At 39.2% G+C, this 23499-nt stretch overlaps 1 protein-coding gene across 13 annotated transcripts in view; it reads right to left on the reverse strand.

Moving 5' to 3' along the window:
* The window catches only part of MACF1 (microtubule actin crosslinking factor 1), a 332073-nt gene that overhangs the window by 116570 nt on the left and 192004 nt on the right, over nucleotides 1–23499 (reverse strand). For 11 of the 13 annotated variants that reach the window (XM_036443784.2, XM_036443786.2, XM_045584819.1 and 8 more), the window contains 10 exons: nucleotides 22557–22640; nucleotides 19985–20092; nucleotides 19694–19792; nucleotides 17710–17862; nucleotides 17316–17404; nucleotides 14091–14226; nucleotides 4981–10365; nucleotides 4202–4351; nucleotides 2509–2724; nucleotides 2279–2428 (listed from right to left, as the gene is read on the reverse strand). In XM_036443784.2, the coding sequence (XP_036299677.1) occupies nucleotides 2279–2428; nucleotides 2509–2724; nucleotides 4202–4351; nucleotides 4981–10365; nucleotides 14091–14226; nucleotides 17316–17404; nucleotides 17710–17862; nucleotides 19694–19792; nucleotides 19985–20092; nucleotides 22557–22640 (6570 nt within the window). The remainder of the gene's footprint in view (nucleotides 1–2278; nucleotides 2429–2508; nucleotides 2725–4201; nucleotides 4352–4980; nucleotides 10366–14090; nucleotides 14227–17315; nucleotides 17405–17709; nucleotides 17863–19693; nucleotides 19793–19984; nucleotides 20093–22556; nucleotides 22641–23499) is intronic. The other 2 variants (XM_036443783.2, XM_036443782.2) reach the window with 1 other exon arrangement.

The raw sequence follows: 23499 nt of genomic DNA on the forward strand, positions 1-23499 counted from the left end.
TGTTATTTTGTAACTGACACTGATCATTCCTAGAGCCAAATAAGCACTGGAAGTCTCGCACTTCTGGTCTTTCCACACTCCTCACGAGTTAGTTTCCTTTACTATGTACTGACATCCAAATGCAGCAACTTACTTTCTTTTCTTTCTTTTTTTTAAATATATTTTATTGATTTTCTACAGAGAGGAAGAGAGAGGGACAGAGAGCCAGAAATGTTGATGAGAGAGAAATATCAACCAGCTGCCTCTTGCACACCCCCTACTGGGGATGTGCCCGCAACCCAGGTACATGCCCTTGACCGGAATCAAACCTGGGACCCCTCAGTCCGCAGACCAACGCTCTACCACTGAGCCAAACCGGTTTCGGCCAAACGCAGCAACTTTCATTTATTTGTTAACAGAATCACACCAGAACTAATCTCAGATCTCTGCAGAATTTTTCCCCCCTAAAGTTTGAAAAGTACAACATAAATTTATGGTCTGAGCTATATCTGCCTAATTTATTTTCTTAAGTTCAAAATTTATTTGTATTTGTCCAGCAGTTAGTTAATGGTAGGTCAGAAGTGAGAAAATATCTGATTTATTTGTGGCTCATTAAAATATGATTTTTACAGTAAATATTGCTGCTTATATATTTTAGAACTGTGAAGGATTACAGTCAGACTTTCTTTTTTTTCCAGACATTCTTATATAATAGTTACATTGCTCCTTTAAGCAGTAATAAATGCCTAAACACTATAATTATCTATTTTCAGACAATTAAAAGCATGCAGCCGAAATCAGTTTGGCTCAGTGGATAGAGCATTGGCCTGCGGACTGAAAGGTCCCAGGTTTGATTCTGGTCAAGGGCATGTACCTTGGTTGCGGGCACGTCCCCAGTTGGGGGTGTGCAGGAGGCAACTGATCGATGTTTCTCTCTCATTGATGTTTCTAATTCTCTATCCCTCTCCCTTCCTTCTTCTCTGTAAAAATTCAATAAAATATATTTTAAAAATAAATAAATAAATAAATAAATAAATAAATAAATAAATAAATAAAAGCACGCAATTTTCCCACAAAAATTTAGTGGCCACCAGCTGTTACACTGGATATTTCAATGGCAATATTTAAGATACCTCTATCTTAATCAACAATTAAGATACCTCTATCTCTATCACTTTGAAAGTGAGAGCAGTCAGCAATATTTAAGATACCTCTATCTTAAGCAACAATTAAGATACCTCTATCTCTATCACTTTGAAAGTGAGAGCAGTCAGCAACCCTGCAGAGCAGGCTGGGAAGGCCCCTTGGTTACTTATCATTAGACCATGCTTCCTTCAACTGTGAACACATAGACTGGGAAACTATCACTAGGAAAACAAGGCTTAGTCTGTGGATCTCTTCCCATGAAACAAAACATGCAAGATAAACAGAAATGGAGTTATATACAGGAAGCCCGACCATGGACAAACCTTTATGTCTGCTTCTCTTAAGACTAGAGAAAAGGGAGAGGGTGGAACAGAAGGAGGGAACATCTCTGGTTCTGCTCTGACTTAAAGAGTTTAAGCAAAGGATGGAAAAACCTGTGTGAATAATATCTAATAGTATCTTGAGTATAACACCCCCCACCCACCCAAAATAAAAGGAACAATGTTCAGGGGAAAATTCTCTGGCTCATATGCATCTCAGAGCCTGTATCTTTCTCTCACTGACTTATGTTTGGGGCTAAACAAGAAGAAAAGCATCTCTCTAGATCAGGAGTTGGCAATCTACAGTGCCTGGTCAAATTTGCCTGTCAACTATTTTTGTAAATAAAGTTTTATTATAACAAATTCACAACCATTCATTTATATACTGTCTATGGCTGCTTTCATGTTTCAATAGCAGAGCTGAGTGGATGCCACAGAAATGGGCCATTTGCTATCTGGTCCTTTACAGAAAAAGTTTGCCAAGCCACAATCCAGATCATTGACCAAAATTCTCCTGAAATTGATGTGTGTGCATAGGATTAGACCTTGGGCAAAACAGAAACAAGGAACAGACAGTAGATGCTCAGTTATAAAGAGGCCATTGATAATAATAGGCCATTTTGTAGACTCTCTCAAAAATAGCTGAAAGGAAAAATGATCATAATCACTGAAGTGCTAAAAGTATGATAGCCTAAAAAACTAAACATAGAAGACTTTATTATCTCTGGAATGGAAAATCAAACTTTCCAAGAAAGGTAAGTACTGGTTTCTGTGAAAGAAAATAAAACTGACAACTCAAAGGACAAAAGCTTGAGAATGGGTACAGATTTTACCTCACATTGTTGGAGACACTGATTCAGGCTGTCAGCATCTGCTTCACTGCTACACTCCTTGCTTTTCAGAATGAGAATGGTATCGCCAACCCAGGCTCTCAGATTTTGAAGTTCGCCTTCTAGCTGTTTGTGCTGATTTAACACTCTAGTCTAAACAAATAAATGGCAAATTAGACGATGATAAAAGTCTCCAAAACTGCCCAGACTTTGTGAAAAAAACAAGAAACTACCTTTTTTACTTCCACAGCATTCTGGAGCTGGAGTAGTCTGGAACTCCAGCTGTCACTCACAGAGATGAGGGACTTCTGGAGATTCTTGGCATCCTTCTCTAGAGCCTTCAACAGTTGAGCAGGGACTTCCTCAGGCTGGCTAATGATAATCTGACTTACACACTCCAATTCCTGGCTCACCAAGGCGGACAGATCCTTTAGCTCCTTGTCTAACACCTGAGGGGATAAAGTGAAGTTACCTCCAAGATCAAGACTAGAAATCTTGCTATGTAGGAATTAGCTGTGAAAATATTTTTCTCTCACCTCATGGCTATAAAGGCTTCAGGGCTTTATATTAAATAGTTTATTTGGTTCTCACAATCACTAATTCTTTTTTTTATTTTTTATTTTATTTTATTTTTTACAGAGAGGAAGGGAGAGAGATAGAGAGCCAGAAACATTGATGAGAGAGAAACATCGACCAGCTGCCTCCCGCACACCCCCTACTGGGGATGTGCCTGCAGCCAATGTACATGCCCTTGACCGGAATCGAACCTGGGACCTTTCAGTACGCAGACCGATGCTTTACCATTGGGTCAAACCGGTTTTGGCACAATCACTAATTCTTGAAGTAGGCTGTGTAGATATTATAATTCTGGATTTACAGAAGAGATGCCTCAGCACTTAAATGTAAAATTTTGTCTGAGGTTAGCCAGACAGTAAGCTATAGAGCCAGGACTTGGATTCAGGTTTCTGACTCAGGGCAGTGCTGGTCCACTATAGCTGGCTGCCTCTCTGAGAATGTCATTATGTCTTATTAATATTATGTAAAATAAGTCAATCAAAAAGGACAACTCCCCTTCTAAATTCCAAGGGGGCAGAACCAGAGCATATAAATAACCCAAGCCAGCCTTCCTACTCAGCTAGTCTATAGTATTCTAATTTTCAGTAGAGAAGCCCAAAATAAAGTGTGAAAAGCTAGATAGCTCTTCTGGGCATCCCCTTACCTCCCCTTCAGTCACCCTTCCCCAGGTCATATTAATACTTTGATATTGAGAGATCTGGTAAACCTCTACAATCTCTGCCCTCATTGTGACTCCAATCCTGTGACGACTCTTAACCGCTAGGTTTGGTGAAAGCTACTCTTCCTGCCTCTCAAGGCTAAGTCTATGTCCTCAGGAACCTCATTTCATCAGTGATCACTTCCTCTCTCCTCTAACTTCAAGTTCTCCTTTTATTCTTTCTCCTCAACCTCCCAAATCTACTCAAAACATTCCTCTTTCAGTCTATCTCCTCTCACCAGTGTCCTACCTCCTTCCTTGCCTGCACCCCCAACTTCTGGAAAGAACGATGTACATTAATTGTCCCCACCTTCCAATCTCCCATCTATTCTCACTGCATCCTAGTTTATAGCCCACCAATCCACTCCACTGAAACCACTCTTACCAAGGTCACTAGCTACTTACTCACCCTTTTTGTCCTCACTGTACGTGGTCTCCCTACTGTAGTTAACACTCAGACTACTCCTCTCTTGAGTCTCTTCTGTTGTAGTTTCTGTGAACCAGTATTTCCCAGTCAGAGGTCTCCAGTTACCACTTTTCAATCTGTTTTTTGTTCTTTAAATCGTGGTGTGCTGAACATATTTTTTCTTCCGTAATAGTCTCTACTTCCTCCCAGTTGGTGGGCCAGGAGGAAGAAGTCTTTGGGAACCTACCTTGGCCTGACATCGCAGATCCTGTAGCTCTGCCAGGCTCCGCTCCACAGGTTGAATCTGTTTGGTCCTCATTTCAATGTCTCGTAATACAGACAGATAGGATACCAGCTTCTCATCATGCTCTAGACAGAGTCGCCGGTTAAATATATTCTGTGGAGCCCAAAAGAAAACTCACTCAGGCCTGACATTCTCCTTTAAGTGTGCTTTTTAAAGCAGGCTGTATCTTCTTGATAAATAGAAATTTTTACTACACTTAGGGTGAGATGAAATTTTACTACACTTAGGTTATTTTGTCTCAAATCAAGAGAGAAAAAAGTGATTTTTTTCTCTCCAGGAGCAGAAGCTCATAATTATCAATCTGTATGCATCCTTTTAGCAAAATTTCCAAAACTTATTCTAACTTTAGATAGCATCACCCCAGTATTTCAAATTAGCTTTAATGTTAGTTTTTACATTAAAACTCTTGCAAATTTCAGAAAAACATTCGAGCCATTGCCTAAGTTTTCAACAACTGTGTTAAAAAAAAAAAAGAAAAAAAAAAGGTATATTGTTATACCTTTTTTTTGGATTTTTATAAAAGTTTGAGCTAAACTGATGACAATTGCTGGAAAGCAAGATCTCAAATACTCCCCAAACTAAGTTATACTTTATAGAATTATCTAATGCCCTGAAATATATGCATGCATATAATTATTCATACGTAAACTCAGAATCCAGCCAAGGGTTTGATCATTAAACCAGTTATATCTTTAAACACAATGCAACACTGGGAAACTTACTTTAGTGGCTCTGGAGGGCTCCGTGTTTACACCTTCATGTCCCTTTCCCCTCGGTGCAGTTAGGAAGGGAGCTTGTTCACTTCCAGGACTTTCTCTGAGCTTTTCTGGTGGTGTCTCCTCATCCGCCTTCATTGTAGAGTATATGAGGGGCCCTGTCTTTGCCTCATTGGCCTCTGGAATAGTGGGACTAATGGTGGCACCCTGTTGCTCTATATTCACTTTTAGAGATACATCTTTGAACAATTTCTCTGGAAGGGACACCAAGACTCTGGGAACTCCCTGAGTCACAATACCTTCAAAGGATTCTGCTTCTGCACCTGTAACTATGGGGTTTGACATTTCTAGAAATTTCTCTCCAGTTATTTCCTTAGTTGCTACCATTTTAGATTCAAGAATCCCATAAACTTCACTATCACTTTTGCTACCCTTTCTGACTTCTTCTGGGTCTACTCTAGAATCTACAATTCCTTCTAATTTAAGAGCTTTTGTTGAGTCAAAAGGTACTTCTTGGTATGATTTTGTTTTCTGTTCATTAGATAACAAGACCAGATCTTTGGTTTCCTTAGTCTTAGAAGTAATACAAGCATCTTCACCATAGTTGGTCTCCTGTCTGGTGGTTCCTTGAAAAGACTTGTCTGTTTTGGAAATTTGGGATGCGTTTGCAATTTGGGTTTTTCCAACTGATTCCTGGTAGTTCAATGGTCTTGGGGTCATAGAAGAGAATGCTTCACTCTGAGCCCCTATTGTAATTTCTTGTGATAAATTTTCTTTTGGTTTTACAGTTAAGCAGAGGCTTAGATTTTTTCCTTCTCTTTCATTGACCTGATTAGAGTTTAAAAATGTTGAAGTATCTTGATTTCTTATGGAAACTCCTTTGGCTACCATTGGGGCAGAAGATTCTTCAGCTTTACATAGAATAGAAAATCCCACCTCTCTATCGGATTCTTTCACTCTTTCAATTATGGCAATTTCCACTGGTTGGCTCTTTATACTGGAGTCATGGTCACCTCTAATGGCAGTTTCTTGGTCTAACTTTTCTTCTGAAAGAACTGCTGGTTTGCATGTTTTGACACTGTCTCCTCTAAATATCTCCTTCTTCTCTCTCTTCCTTTTCTCCTTAGTATTTGTTGGTTTCTGAATAAGCTGCTCACTCAGAAATTTGCCTGAAGTTTCATAATTTGATTCGTGTGCTACTGAAATAATTTCTCTTTGTTTTTCCCTTATTTCTTTATGATCTAAATCTGATGCAGACTGTTTCATAGGAGAAAGAAATTCTATTTGTGACACTACTTTTTCCTGATCTTCATTTATATTTTTTTCCATGTTGGTACTAGCCACCTCTTTGAGTTTAGAATCACAAACTTCTGAGCGAGGGCATGTCACTGAACCTTGGCCCAATGATTTGCCTTTACTAGGAATTATAATACTGACAGACTCTTTGGTGTTTGAGGAAGCTCTCCTCTTATCTTGATTCTTACACTCGAATTCTTTTAATGAAATTTCCCTGTCCTTTTTTGCCTGCTCCTCACCAGAAACTCTTTTAACTTTTTCTTGTGCAGACTGACTTCCAATTTGAAATAATTTTTCACTTTCTTCTTTACCACAACTCATTTCTGCAGTCTGATTACAAGCAATTAATGTTTCCTTCCTTAGAAATTCCTTCAATTCACATACTTCAATTCCATCTTGCTTTTCAATCTGAGACCCCTGATCACTGGACTCTAAAGTATCTATTTGGATCAAAGTTGCCAGTTCAGGGCTAATTAATTTTTTCTCAATAGCTTCCTTTAAAGTAACTCTTTGATCATTAAATATGTCAATGATTCCTCCATTTAGTACCTGATGAGACGCAATAATTCTGACCATGTTTTCATCCACCAATTTCTGTTCCAGAACTGATGCCAATGTCAGTCCTTGTCCTGTAGCAGTATCTATGATTCCCCCAGTATTTGCCTGAGCTTCCAGAACCTTCAGTGTTGATGAAAAGTTTACTTTTCCCAGCTGAGTTGCTTGAGACAATGTAAGAACTTTGTCACTCACTCCATCTTTAATGTCTGAGAAAGGAATTACTTCTAGATATCTCTGTCCAGATTCAATATCAATCTTACATTTCTTCACTAATTCTGAATAGGGAACAATTCTATGATTCTCAGGATCTACAATCCTATGCATCAATCCTGAAGACAATATTGCTTTATTAGTCAACAGTCCTTCTTTTTCAGCTTCTGCCAACGTCAATCCTTGGCCAGAAATGAGATCTACAAAGCTTCCAGTCAATGCCTGAATTTCTTGAATTTCTCCTTTTAAGTCTGGGGTAACAAGATCTAATTTTATAGCTTTAGGGAGGGAAATAGTTTCCTTTGTTTCAGGATGAGAAAACTGATGGAAGCTTAAGTTCTCAACTTTTTTGAGTTGCTCGGCTAAATCTTCATCTATGATGCCATGTTTAAAGGCATTATCAACAGAAAGTCTCATCCCAGATTTATGGTGAATGATTCCTCCATCTACCACCTGTTTAGTCAATAACTGAATGGCCTCCTCTCTCTCCAAAAGTCCTCTGTTGATGGACTGCATAACTGTTATAGGGGCCTTGCTATCGGGGTCCATAATTCCAGTTGTTTCCATTTGTAAGCTAATTAATCTCTCCCTTACTGTTTTTTCAGCATCTTTGCCTTTGGAAGCTTTTTCCAAATTTATAAGTTCATTCTGGTCAGCACTGTCCACCAAGCCAAGATTTAAGGCCAAAGTCACCGAAACCTTTTTGCCTCGTTTCAGGTCAATGATTCCACCAGTCACCACCTGCCCCTCTAATATTCTGGTGGCTGTTTGTGTGTCAAGAAGTCCAATTGCAACTGCTTCCTTCACAGAGCAGAGTGTGTGGGTACGGGGGTCTAAGACACCACTAATAGCTTTGTCTGCCATGAGGACATTCTGTAGTAATTTCTCATCCATCAGACCTTCATCAATGACTTCTTCAGTTGTCAAAGATTCGCAAGTCTGAGAGTCAAAGAAGCCCCGAAACATGTTCAGCTTTCCCATAAGTTTCACAGCAGTGTGACTGGGCACAATGCCTCTGGCTATTGCTTCATTCAGTAACAGCTGTTGACCTGTTTGTTCATGCAAGATACCACCATCTAGTAATTGTGTAGATAATTTGTTTAAGGTAGCTTCTTCAAGCAATTCTGAAGGAGGACTGCATGACAAGGAAGTTTCACTACCATGATCTGCCTCATCTGTTTTTTCTAACATCATCATACTACCGCCTATAATGGTTTGTTCTTCTGGACTTTGTTTATGGTCATCATTACTTCTCTTGTCCGGAGAATGAACATTTAAGTCATTTTCAGACTTGAGTTCTGAGTCTAAATCTAGAGTTTTCTCTACCTGAAATTGTGACTTATTGCTTTGGGATTTTATGAGAGGTCTTCTATTTTTACCTGGAATATGTTCAATTTCAAGTAGGTTTGTTTGTTTTTTCTGACATATAAAGGAAGCATCTCTGAGAATCTGCCATTCTTCATCTGGTGTTTCAATAGAAACAGGATCTTTTTCTACCACTAAGGTCACCTCTTTTGTTTCCTCAGAGGGTACTATAAGGAGAAATCCTCGGCTGATATTTTCTCTGGTAGACACTTCTGTTAGATCTTCCTTTTTGGTACCTTCTAATTGCCATTTTAACTCTGATTTAACTTGACCTCTGACCTTCAAAGTATCAATATTTGGATTTCTCACTTTTTTTCCTCCTACAGATAGGTCTTTTTCAGGGTTCTCTGTAGGAGAATCTTCTGTTACTGTGATGGTCTTTTTGCCTTCTGCTTCCATGCAAATTGTTTGATTGGGATATTCTTTGTTCTGAAAAGAGTGGAATTCATGTGACTGCACAGTCGGCCTATCACAGAAAGTTTCTGTTATTTCCACATTCACTGATTCTTCTAATTCTTTGGAAGTTTCTGGTTTCTGATGTCCAATTCCAAACATTTCTAGAGGATTTGCTTGATATTCACCTTTTGTTGTTAGTGTTTCTATCAGTTCATTGTCTAGCAGGAGCAGCCTTTGTCCATTCCGCACATTAATGTAGCTGTGAGTCATCAGTTGGAACAACAGTGTATCGCTGTGGCTTGCCATGCCCTCAGTTTGGTCCTTGCTGCACGGCAGACCTGATGCTCCAGGATTAATGTTCAATTTGCTTTGTTCTGAAGAATCTGCTAATTGCATGTGGGGCATCACATCAGGTATGCAAATTGATTTTAAGTTATTGGCAAGATCTTTGTCCAATACACCATTTTCTATTGCTTTTTTCCAGGACCAAATCTCTGTGGTTGCTGGTAGAAATAGAGCTTTAATATGCTGTCGTCCACTAAGAATTTTATGAGCCAGCTCAGTAGACACAATACCTTGTTCCAGGGCGTCTGTAATTGGGAGGATCTCTCCAGATTCAGGCCATAGCAACCCCATGAATGACCAAAGGGACTCCAGAATCACGAGAGCAATCTTAGCAGCTACTAGATCATTGCTCACTGCTTCATCTAGTGTCAGCCTACGCCCCGTGACAGTGTCTATGATACCTCCTGTCTGAAGCTGCCTTATGAGAATAGCACAGGCCATATCTTGGTCAATCAAATTATGTCTTACAGCCTCTTCCACTGTAAGTCTGTGTCCTGTTCTTGGGTCTACTATGCCACCAGCAAAAAGCTGAGCTTCTAGCAGCCGGACAGTGACCTGCCTATCTATTAGGCCTTCCTGAACTGCACGGAAAATACTAACCTTCCGGCCTGATTTCAAGCTCACCATTCCTCCTGCCAATTGCTTGACAGGCAGCAATTTCAACCCTGATTCTTGGTGGACAATGCATCTCTGCATCAAATCCAGCAAACCAACTTTCTCAGCTGTGTTGGGGTCTATCAAATTCTTGGATGATCTCAGGTGGGACTCTAACTCTGAACGAAGCCATTCAGAAATGAGGCCTTGATGAAAAGCCTCCTCTAGGTTAATAAAGTTCTCATGAAGGGGGAGACTGAAGCCTCCGGTTGCCAGGTGAGCTTCTAAGATTTTCAGTCCAACTCTCTCACTGATAATTTTCTTCTCAATTGCTTCCACTACAGAAAGAGGGCCCTTGCTCTCACTAAGCCTGCTTATTAAGGACAGTGTATCCTGCAGCTCCTGAAGCTGCTGGTACATCTGGTGATTAATGAGGTTTCTGGCCAGGCCCTCCTCCAGAGAGAGCTTTTCACCGGTCTCAGGGGCAATGAGGCCAGACATGATAACCTGTGATTCCAGGAGCACCAGGCCTGTGTCCTGGTCAATGAGGCCCTTTTGCATGGCTCTGAAGATGGGAAATATCTCCACCGTGCCTAGGTCAATCACCCCAGCAACTGCTCTGCAACCCTGAAAGAAAAAAATGAAAAAGAAAATTAAATTAGAGAAGCACAGTGTTGAAAGGAGTCATTCAAAGAATTATACTACGGGGTGGGGCAAAAATAGGTTTATAGTTCTGAGTATGCAAAACAATTTATTCTTGTATTATTACTTATTGTATTATATTCCACATGAACTGTAAACCTACTTTTGCACCACCCTGTATATCAAATTCTGACCATAAGAAATACCCAGCCTGGGAAGGGCCCCAAAGTTCAGGAAATATTCTGAAGCCTGCCAGAGTTAATACTAAAAAAGAATTAGTCTAAACTGCAGAATGTTTAACATGGCCAAAAGAAGTTCAGAGATTACTTGAGGAATGACAGCATTAAGCATACCTGAGTGACAAGCTCTACAAAGTAGCAAGCAGCGAAAGTGAGAGGACAGCTATTTCTAAGACTAACTCACCACAAAGGTTCTTAAGACACATACCAGTTCCCCAAAATGAGAATTCAACCCCATATAACAACTTCTCAGTGTTGTAGAAGCCTCTTGAAGTGGTATTTTCCTGCTGATGAGTTCAGCAGGACCAGTCCCCAGGACTAGAAGACAGATTTAAGCATCCCAATATCCACACAACAGTTGTGTATCTCAATAAAGCATCCTGTGTATTTTACTCAAGCAGCTGCTTAGCAACTGGGGCAATCATACTCTTGGTGGTTAATGCTAGCACTTGCCATGGCAATGGCTGAGTTAAATTAGCTCTAGGTATTGAAATTAGCAAGTCAAGGAAAGAACAGACTTGGGACCTTTGCCACTGAATCCACCAGTAACTTTTCTTCTAGTCCAGGCTAGAATGGGTAATAACCATGATTATAACTATCACTTGTTGGACACTTAATATATTTATTGGTTACTAATCTTTAAGCCTCACAACAATCCTAAGAAAACAATTATTTTAACCTTTAGTTTGAAGATAAAAAAATGAGGCACAGAGAAGTTAGGTAATGTGTTCAACGTCACAAAACTAGTGAGTTCCAGAATCAAATAAAAGTCTGACTCTAAATCTTGAGGTATTATACTTCCTTCCCAGTTGAATCCAGGAGTGGGAAGGGTAAGTACAGTAGACTCACATCTTACAAAGGAGTCAGGTTCTGAGGTGAGTGAATAAGGTAATTCTTATATAATGTCTCAAAAAGAAAGCCTAAAAGCAGCTCCTTAAGGATTTTTATTTTGAAGCATTTTATCATGAAACTAGAAGCCTGATGCATGAAATCTGTGCAAGGAGCTCGGCCGTCACAGCCCCAGCTTCATCAGGTAGGTAATTCAGCTGTCTGGTCTAATTAGCATATTATGCTTTTATTATTATAGAAGGTAATGGTATTCAAAAATTAAATTATTCAAGTGTTTTACCACCTACAACACTTCATCCTTTTTATTATTCTCCAACTTTCTACCTCTTCTTTTCTTGTTCTTTATCTTCATTTTCGGTGGATAGTTTTATCTGTCCTTCTTTGGTCAGTATTAATTTCTGATCCTTATTTAACTCTTTAACTTATCCATAGAGGATCTTGTTGAGGCAATTGCCAAGCACTTCCCTGACGCCTAAATAATGCATTTCAATTCTGTCTCTGTGAGAAGTAGCACCAGAGAGACAGATACTTTGCCCGTTCAGTGTCTAGGAGCAGTACCAGGATTCCAATAAACATTTCATGAATAAACAAACAGATTGATAAATAGTAAGAAAACTCTTAAACTCTAACTTATTTCCCCCAGATTTTAAAATATTCACTGAATATTTCAAGCTTGGTTAATTGCACACTATAAGGGATACAGAATGGATGGCAATTTGGCTCATTTCTCTATATCACTATATTTGTTTAAATAATGGAATAACTGACATTCTCCATACTATTTACAATATTAATCAATATACACCCCCTGTTTTCTTACCCAGAACACAGAGTTTAACTTGTATAAGGTAAATGTATGCTATGCAAATCTATTAGGTATCTGTTCTAAAGAGAGCAAAGGAGAAATTACACAGCCATATGACTCCTTTGACATATATGAAAAAACTTGAGAAAATCCATGTAAAACTATTCAGAAGCAGAAAATATAGCAAAGGAAAATGTTCTCTTGTGAAGTTCTAATTTCTTCTGTGAGATTCACAGAGTCTCAGAATGCCGATACTGAAGAAATGCCTGGAGTTTTGCCTGAGAGAAAAGACTACACACTGTTCCTTTCAACACCCTCAGAACTGGAGGACAGGCAGGAAGCCCTGAGCTGGGAAATATCCAGAGAAATCCTTTTCAGACCCACCAAACATGGGCATCCTGACCTAAACAAGCAGAAGAGGGAAAGAAGAAGAAAAAACAAAAAGGCTTCTACTTACCAGCATCGCAGGGCACGCCATGGGCAGATAAGAGAGAGAGCCTTATGGAGCAGCTCAGCCGTATCGCACACACAGTGTAAGCTTGGTGTTAGCATCCAGCATGCGACTTTTGTTTTGTTTTGTTTTGTTTTTGCAAAAAAGAACCCCACACAGGTCGTCCTCTTTTCCCTTTGTGCATTTGTGCTTAAACTCCAAAGGGTTAGTGAAACTTGTAAGCAAGGATGTCAGTTAATCAGAACAATACTTCACATGAAACACACAAACGGTAACAGGGACACATCATGCTCAATGTAGTGGTGCTCAGCAGCTTCTCCCTTTATTTTCTCCCTTTTGCTTTAACCTTTCAAAATGAGAACTGGATGTTCTCAGCAAGCAATTGTTAAAACTTTTCACATACACCCGTATATGGTGAAGCAACGAGCCATTAGAAGTGGGCTACCTTACACAGAGAGTGCTAAACCAGCACTTCTTTTTGAAAATCTATTCTCAAATAAATCATAGCTGGTTCTGTCTTATGGTCTTTACAACTCTAGCTCCTGCTGCACAAATTTCATATCCAAGGACCAGAGTCAAAGAATATTTATCTGAATGTAATTTTTAGCATCATCTAGACTAAATTTGGTTACCACATGATTTTTAATTTTGGCCTGCCCCACATAAGTTGGCCATTGCTTCACAACATAGGAAATAAGCAGGCAAACACACATGTATATCCCAGAGACACATGTATATAATATGGTAAGTTTACATATACACAAGTATCCAGGAAGAACTCAGGACAACCAGCAAAAACTTAACAACTTCCATATGGTCCAGGAAATGAACATGAGTGGGAACTGGTAAAGATGTCACATGACGGGATGACCATGGATAAGGGGAACCAGCGTCTCAGTCAGTGCAGCTAACCCACCAATTTGCTTTGAAAATAAACATTTCTTATTTATTTAGTAGATATGGAAAATAGCATGAGGGAAAGAGGTTCATGATCTTTTCCCCCCAATATTCAGAACTTTTGGCTATCAATTTTTAAGTAACAATGCCACAAAGGAATAATCTTATTGCCTGTGACATTAAAAGTTATATTCTCCTTGACTGTGGTCCATCACAAAATGGAAGACAACAAAAATGGTGAACCACATCTAAAGAGTTAGCCATAAATGCTTTCCAGAGTTTTGACTGACCAATACATCATGGAACCCCAGGTAAGAAACGCAAGACAAATGGCTGCTAAGGTGAGGTTAAAAAAATTAAGTCACATTGGTCATGGGAAGCTAGTGATCATGACTTTCAATCAGCAAGGATACTTTCATACTATTGAAAAGATACCCTCCCAACATGTGGAGAGTAAAATTGAAAATACCTTTTGCTCTGTCTGCTGAGCCAACTGGCTCTGAAGTTGGTGAAGCTGGTTTGCTGAACCATCACACAGGTCATGGTAAGCCTTATTCAGGGCATTCAATTGCTCAGATATCTGTTCCTTCTCTTTTTCTGAGAGCCTGGAAGATGAAGCATTAAAGCTCTTTTAGAGAAAAACCTTTCTCCAACTCTCCTCTATGGCTTTATAATCATGATTTCTCCACCTCACATGGTATTCTTCTTGGTCACTGCTAACTGTGGATCATCTGGTCAAAGCTCCATACTTCTTGAACAATGGCTTCTAACTCATAGTTTCCTGTTTATCTCAAATCAAGTCATGATTCTTTTTTTTTATAAGTCATATGAGGTTATTGCTTTTATTTTTTTATTTTTTAAATATATTTTATTGATATTTTACAGAGAGAAAGAAAGAGGGATAGAGAGTTAGAAACACTGAAGAGAGAGTTAGAAACATTCGATTCCAGTCAAGGGCGTGTACCTATTATATTTAGTTTCTTCTCTTTTCCTGACCCCATAGTCATCATCTCCATTAGTTCCTTACACGCTCATAAACTGATAAAATTCCAGCCCCAGATCAATCCAACTCTGCTCCCACATGCAGGCTGCTAAGTATAACCAGTGAGGGAGAAATCCCACAGCCATGCAGAAGAGATCCTACTGGGCTCTGACCTCCACTAGACTTCAGCGCCGTCTGAGTTAATCCTTCCTTCTTTCCCCTCAACATTACTCTAATTTGCGGCAAACAATCTATTTGTTAAAATACACACACACACCACACACACACACACACACACACACACACACACACACACACATATTTGTAGCCCTGGATGGTTTGGCTCAGGGGATAGAGCTTTCGCCTGCATTAAAGGGTCCCGGGTTCGATTCCAGTCAAAGGCACATACCTTGGTTACAGACTTCTTCCGTCCAGGCCCTGGTCAGGGCATGTGCAGGAGGCAACCAATCTATACATTTCTCTCACATCGATATTTCTCTCTGTCTTTCCATCTCTCTTCCATTCTTTTTAAAAATCAATGGAAAAATATCCTCTGGCGAGGATTAAAAACAAAATTTATTTTTATTGATTTCAGAGAGGAAGAGAGAGATAGAAACATCAGTGACGAATTCAAGAGAATCATTGATCTGCTGCCTCCTGTACATCCCACACTGGGGATTGAGCTTATAACCCAGACATGTGCTCGGACCAGGAATTGAACCATGACCTCCTGGTTCATAGGTCAACACTCAACCACTGAGCCACGCTGGCTGGGCTCTCTACCTATTTCAAAGACAACATACAGACCACTGGGGCACTAATTCTCTCACTTTCTGGCTTCACTCCTGTCATATTAACATATATTCACATCTTTCTTTCCTTTTTATAAAAAGAATTTTTATGAGTTTATTTGAGTCCAACTGGTGACATATGCCAGGGAGAGAAAGATCTCAAATGCTCCCTTTTTATTTAATTTTTAAATGTTTATTCACACTTTTCTTAATCTCCTTTTTCTCAGACTCCAGAAGAAAAGCTGTCTCAACCTTTAAGGTGTCCTTTCCACCCAGTGATGAATCTTATCCTCTCACATCCTCCAGCACCTCTCCCTAGCACGTCAGTCTTTCTCCCTTAACATCCCTTGAGATACAGTACATAAATACAGTTAACTCCCACTGATCTCTTTAAGAAAACAAAACTCTTTATTGGTTATATTCTATTGTAATTATTTCTACTTTATTATTTCTTTCCTTTCCTTTCCTATGGTCAAGCTTCTTTAAAGAGTGTGTAATTTCAGCCCTAGCTGGTGTGGCTCAGTAGATAGAGCATCAGCCTGTGGACTGAAGGATCCTGGGTTTCACTCCAGTCAAGGGCACATGCCCAGGTTGCGGGCTCAATCCCCAGTAGGAGACATGCAGAAGGCAGCTGATCAGTGATTCTCATCACTGATGTTTCAATCTATTCCTTCCTCTCTGAAATCAATAAAAACATGTTTGTTTGTTTGTTTATTTTTTTTTAAAAAGAGTATCTAATTTTATTGTCACTACCTTCCTTACTTCAAGTGCTCTCCACTACACTAAATCTAACATCATTCCCCAACTTTTCACCAGAATCACCAAAAACTTCCAACTTTAATAGATGGAATTTAATAGATGGGCCTCAGTCTTGACCTTTTTTTACTTCTAACCACTCCCTTCTCTTTAGAGTTCTGTTCTCTCTTGGGTTCTGAGGTATAACTCATCATTTTCCTTTTATTTCTCTAAGGCTTCCTTTACAGGGTGAGAAGCCATTGAGAAGCCCCTGAGCCTTATAAACTAATTCACTCTTACGGTTTCTACGCTGCTGATGACTCAAATCTCCATCGCTTTAGACTTCTCTTATTAATTCTAAATTTACATATGCAGTTGCCCATTGGATAACTTAATGTATTAGGTGCTTCCTAAGGCATACTAGGTACTTCCATTCAGATGTCCTGTGGGGTCTTCACGTTCCTAACATATGAAACTAAAGCTGCCCTCTTCTCCCTCAATTCATAACTTCTCCTGTAATACCTCTCTTGGTGAGTGGCAGCACCATACATCCAATGGCTTAAGCCAGAAACCAGAGTTATATCTGATCATTTTTGTTTGTCACCGAACTCTATAAATTCATAATTCTTAATATCTTTAAAATATTTGTCTCCTTTCCATCCTCATCATATCTTGCCTATATTATCAGAACAACCTCTTAAGTGGTCGCTCAGACCTCTACTCTTGCCCCAAGTCAACACATTCTCTATTAAACATCAATCAGAACATCAAACCTCAGAGAAGGTAGGGGATGGGGATAAGGGGAGAGATCAACCAAAGGACTTGTATGCATGCATATAAGCCTAACCAATGGACACAGACAACAGGGGAGTAAGGGCATGAATGGGGGGGAGGAGAGGTTTGGAGGGGTAATGGGAGAATAAGGACACATGTAATATCTTAATTAATAAATAAATAATAAAAATAAATTGTTCTAGAAATCTTTTTCAACAAAATTCAACCATGTTTATGATCCCTCCACAAAGCCAACAAGGTAAAATGCAAATTCAACATGAACTACAAAGTTCTTCATCATTTGAATTTTGCTGCCCTGAATTCTCCAGCCTGAATTCTTTTCATGACCCTAAGGTTTAGCCAGGTAGATCTGGTCTCCCAGGTGTGCCATAATCTCTCATCTAATACTTACTTATGACCATGCTTGGCCAAGAAGATCTGTGAAGTTTTAATGGCCTCAGAAACTTGTTCTCTCTTGGTTGTCAGCTCCTCTGCCAGAACCTATTTAGTGGAAATAAAGAGAAAAGCTTCAGAACCTAAAATAATTAAAGAATCAAAAATTATGTGAAGTAACTTTTAAAAAATTCAAGGTGAAAACAGCATAGTCCAGATTATAGTGGTCTATGTAGAGCTGATTAAAAAAAAAAAAAAAAAAAGGTAGAACTATAAATAAGATAACTTCAAAGATAACATTTACTGAGATAACAATCCCTCCTCGGTGGCCCATATGTGACTTATATTATACCACCGAATGCATGATCCTATATGATTGTACCCAGGAAGAGTAAGATAGACCTTCTACTTACCTGCTGTTCTAAAATAGCTTTTTCAATGTCTGTCAATTCTTTGGTCTGGGATGAGGTAGCATTGCTTTGTGTATTCCTTGCTAGGGTAGACACCCAACCCAAAAGTTCCTTCACCTTCTCCACGTGTTCCTGTTTTTCCTCTTCTACCACTTTCTAGAACAGGAAATAGAAAATCAGTATGTTGGTTCATCTTATTGGACTTGCCTAAGTTCAGATTTCCTAAAATAGAGACACAAGAGTTACCTAAATCAGTAAGTAGTTAAAATAACATAATTTACCCAGCCTAGAGCACTGCTCACAGGTGCCTAACTATGGGATGTAAGTTCATTATATCCAGCTTAGCACCTTTCTTATTATTTATTTATTATTATTTTTTAAATATCTTTATTGATTTTAGAGAGGAAGGGAGAGAAAAAGAGAGAGAAACATCAATGATGAGAGAGAATCATTGATTGGCTGCCTCCTGCATGCCCCCTACTTGGGATTAAGCCCACAACCCAGGCATGTGCCTTGACCAGAATTGAACCTGGGATTCTTCATTCAGCAGGCTGATGCTCTATCCACTAAGCTGAACCAAGTAGGGCAGCACCTTTCTTTAAAAGCACACTTTTTATATGTGATAGATATTCAGTAATTAGTGATTTTAAAAAGCCCTTCACAATCACAGCTTACTTATTTTCATAATTCTTATATTTACAGGTAAAGAAATTAAAGTTTACAGAGATTAAGTGAGATAGATATTGACATAAAGGACATATTTTGCTAATTTACACAGGCAAAAATTGCGATGGGTTAATGTTTCCAAAAGCATTTCTTTTTATAAGCGTAGTTAGATATATGGAAATTTATTTTACAAAGACATAGATTTTTATAATTATAAATCATAAATATACATAGTATTCTAACTTGTTTCCCCCCCAAATAATATATTTTAATTATATATATTCCCTTGTCACTGCATGTAAACCTATTTCATTATTTTTAACAGCTTCATAGCATTTCATGTATAGAATCTGGATGTTTCCAATATTTCCCATTACCAAATCATGTTTTATTAATGACTTTTATTCACATCATTCCTTCATACTTAAAATATATCCATACTAAAGATATTTGGAAGTGAGAATGTTGGACATAATATAGTCAATCCTCATAATTATTCACAGATTCCATATTTACCTACTCTCTAAAATTTATTTATAACCCCAAAATCAATATTTGTGCATTTTTCACAGTCATTCCCAGACATGCAGAGTGGTTGCAAAATATTTCAGGTGCCCAATGTTCCCAGCTGGGGTAGAATAAGGTGACACTCTGTTGCCTTGATCCAGCTTTTATACTGTAAACAAGTGTCTGTTGAGTGCCGGGGTTTTCTTATTTTTGTGTTTTCTGATAGTGGTTTCACTGTTTAAAATGGACCCAAATGCAGTGCTGAGGTGCTGTCTTGCATTCCTAAGCACAACACATATAATACTAGTTTATGCATTTTCTGTGAACAAAAATGTTGTGACCAGAGGCTTGTTGGAACCTAACCCTCATTTCTCCAGCTGCAAAGAGTTCAGTATTCACAAATGCAGTGTTTTCAGCAACTCATAGAACACAACTATTATGAATTAAGAAAATTGGCTGTGTGTACACTTTACATTTTGACAGATGAGGCATAGGTTTTCTGGGGGATTTTTTTTGTTGTTTTAAAAAAAAAAAAAATATATATATATATATATATATATATTTTATTTCAGAGAGGAAGGGAGAGGGAGAGAGAGAGAAACAACAATGATAAGAGAATCATTGATCTGCTGCCTCCTGCACACCCCCTACTGGGGATCAAGCCAGAAATCCGGGCATGTGCCCTTGCCCAAAATCAAACCCAGAACCCTTCAGTCCATAGGCCAATGCTCTGTCTTGAGCCAAACCGGCTAGGGCTGAGGCACAAGGTTTTAAATTCCACTTTCAAGACGATTTAGAACCCAACTGTCCTTACCTCCTCCTCTTCCAGCCGCTGGAGCGCATCACTGATATATTTTACGTGCTGAGTTGTTAAAGTCACCAATGCTGTATAGCGAGTCCTTAAGTCCATGAACTATGGTTCAAAAAAACAATTTAGATAAATTACCCACCAGAAAAGTATATTTAAATAGTTGAAAGTAAAGAGAAAGTTTTCATGAATTCACATGCTCAACAGAAAGGTAAGCTGCAAATCAAACTGCACGACCCAGACAAGGAATCTCCTTAAGGGAAGACAGTGGCACATGTCCTTTCCCCACCCTTTCACCTCTTGTGTGATGGCATCCGAAGAAGAAAGCATGCGACGACGCTTGCCAGGGGATTTCTGCTGGGATTCCACAAAGGCCTTATATGTCATCAGTTGCAATTCGTAGTCCTGAGAAGGAAAAAAATTTCACTGTTTACACGGGGCTTTATAGCTCACACACATCATGTAATAGAAATCACAATATTTCATTACTGGAAAGCATTTGGTGGTCTTTTAAATGGAAGGTTAGAAAGTTTTCCTGTGTTGGGCCAGATGGACACTATGGGACCATGCTGTCTCTGTCACAGCTACTCAAGTCTGCCACTGTAAATGAAAGCAGCCACAGACAATATGTAAATGAGAGTGTGGTTGTATTAGAATAAAACTTTACCTATGGACACTGACAGCTGAATGAAGTTCCTATAAATTTCATGTGTCACAAAGTATTATCGGCCCCCCTTTTTTTAGCCACCTCTATGGGACATATGAAAATAGGTGTACAGGCTAGATTTAGCCTGTGGGTCATAGTTAAAGTCTGTTTGCTGACTATCCTTTTCATACATGGGCAAGTGAAGCCCAAAGACAGGAAGTGAATTTCTCTATTTAACTAGCGGGTGAGCAACAAAGGCCAGATTAGAATCCCTAAACTAATGCTCTACTCATATGGCCATGCTCTTGCCACGTCCCCTGTAATTCTGAGTGATGCCCTAGTTAGGCCCTCTCCATCTCTCACAAGACAAGTACAAGAGCTTCTTAGTTACTCTCCACCAGAGTAACCTTTCTAAAACAAAGATGATCACTTTTTCTCTCTGCTTAAAAGTTTTTTCCTCTGCTCAATGACCTACAGCGAAAATTCCTCAAAAATCAACATGCATACAAATCATCTGGGGGGGGTCTTGTTAAAATGCAGATTCTGACTTGGGAGGTTGAAGATTCTGCATTCTAACAAATTGGTTACTATTCTTGCTATTCAAAATGTGACCTGTTTCAAAGGCCACATTTTGAGTAGCAAGAATAATGAGTAAAGCAAAAGAACTGAACAAGGCCTTTCTAAGGCCGGGCCCAGCCTCCTTCCAGCTAGAATATTCCCTATTTCCTCATGCAATCATTGTATGTTCATTCCTCTGTGCTTTTGATTATGCAGCTCCTTTTGCCTAGAATATCCTGCTTTGTGTTGTCTACATAGAAAACAGAATGCAGGAGGAAAACATGGAATGAGTTCCTTAAGCGACCTAAAGAAAAACAATAGTAGTAGTAATAATAAAATAGTAATAATAATATAAGCACATGCTGCCATTTACTGAATGTAGTTTAGGTTTGCAGCATTGTCCTATGCATACATTATCCCATTTAATATTTACAATCACTCGATGAGGTTGTTACTGTACCCACTGTGTACATATTGCAACAGATAATCAGAGAGGCTAAGTGCTCTAAAGCCTGAAAATGGTGAAGCTAAGATGTGAACTCAAATCTTACGACACCAAGTCTTCTGCTATTAACTAGAGAAATGCATTCATTCAAAAATAGCCCTGGCCTGGAGACTTAGTTGGTTGAAGCATCATCCCCTACACCAAAAATTATTTGTTGAGCATTTACTATGTGTCTGCCATTGTTCTGAGTGCTACACACATAGTGGAAATCAAGCCAGAAAAAACCTCGCCTCTCCCCTGGAACTTACATTGTAGTGAGAAGACAGATAATAAACAAATGCATATATAATAATCACAGGTCATTTTTATGTAAAGATGTTATCAGAGAAATGGGGGGAGGTCAGACATGGCCTCAGAAACCAAATAAGAATCTAAAATTTTATTATAAACATGATATAAAGTCTTTGGAAAATTTTGAGCTGGAGAATAATGTGCTCCATTTACTGTTTCATCTATTGTAAGGTGCAAATTTCCCCCACATTTTAGTAGCTCTAGAATTAGAATATGTTTTACAATCAATGGCATTTGCATAAGTGGCAGAGTTTCTTCTTTTTTGATAGAGCATATACTATGTGGTATCTGAAATTCTGTGACATGTAGTATGTTCTAAAAAGGTGATTCTGCGACTGTGTGGGAAAACAGCCAGTGGGGGAAGGAGCAGAAGCCACATTCAGCTCGGAGGCAGTGCAGTGGTCTAAGGAAGCTGTCTCACTAGATGTGAGCCAGGGACAGGGTGAGGGGTGGGTAATGAGAGGCAGTCAGGTCCAAGACATATTGGAAGATGGAGCCAACTCGTTCAAAGACTGAACATAAAGTTTAAGGCGAAAAGAACTGTTAAGGGTCACTTTGTGGGTTTTGTTGTTGTGTTTGTTTTTTTTTCCTCAGTAAATACGAAAATGGTGATACTATATGAGAAAATCCAAATATTCTGTTTTTGACATATTAAGTTTGAGGCCTGTGAGTCACCTAAATGAAGAATCTTCAAATCAGAGCTGACACCTGGTGCCTCTCTGAGCACCTCCACTGTGGGCCATGAGCAGTACAAGCTGCACTCCCTGAAGGATAGGGCCAGCCTGCAGCAGGAGAGCTGCAGTGGGAAACCTACAGTGACAATGCAGGTCTTCCTAAGCTGAAGGTCACTTATGGGACATGGCAGTTACCTTTACAACCGTGGAGTACTGCTGGGAAAGTTTTTGACACTGGTCCAGTTTTGTCTGATTTCTCTCAATTTCTGCAAACAGATCCTAGGAACCAAAATATCACACCGTTACCATTGTCATTACCATCACTGAATCAGCTGAACATCTGTTAGGTTCTAAGGTAGTGGTTTTCCAACCTTACCTGCATCAGAACATCTGGAAGACAGCATAAATCACAGATTGCTGGGCCCCACCTCCAGAGTTTCTGATTCAGTAGGTTTGGGTTTAGGTTCGAGAATTTGCATTTCTGACATGTTCCCAAATGATGCTACTAGTCTGGAGTCCACACTTTGAAAAGCACTATTCTAAGTATTTTACATGTATCCCTCCATTTAATCCTAACAACAATAACTTTGAGGTCAACTGAACAAATAATAGACTAGTTTATTTTATTGATGGGGAAGTAGAACACTGAGAGATTAAGTAATTTGCTTAGTGAGCAAACCAGGATTGAAATCCAGGCAACCTAACCATAACGCTAAACAATAGACCCCAAGATACCAACAAATAAAAACTGCTTTGGATGTAATAATTTTCTTACACTCACAGTTTTCCCTGGGTTTGCATTCCTCCATACTCTAGTCCTTCTAAAATAAAATTAAATACCAAGATACAAAATAAACCAGCCCTGGCCAGTTGGCTGGAGCAATATTCCATACACCAAAAGGTTGCAGGTTAAGTTTCCAGTAAAGGCACATACCTAAGTTGCAGGTTCAATCCCCAGTTAGGGTGCCTTTGGGAGGCAACTGATGTGTTTTCTCTCCCCGCCCCCCCCCCCCCCCCCCCCCCGACTGCTTCCTCTCTCTCTAAAATCAATAAAAACATAACCTCAGGTGAGGCTTAAAAAAATAAACCAAAATAAGGAACAAAATAAACCAAAATAATACTTTCTTTTAATCCTCAC

Source organism: Pipistrellus kuhlii, unplaced genomic scaffold, assembly GCF_014108245.1.
Source record: "Pipistrellus kuhlii isolate mPipKuh1 unplaced genomic scaffold, mPipKuh1.p scaffold_m20_p_2, whole genome shotgun sequence".
Taxonomy (NCBI): Eukaryota; Metazoa; Chordata; class Mammalia; order Chiroptera; family Vespertilionidae; genus Pipistrellus; species Pipistrellus kuhlii.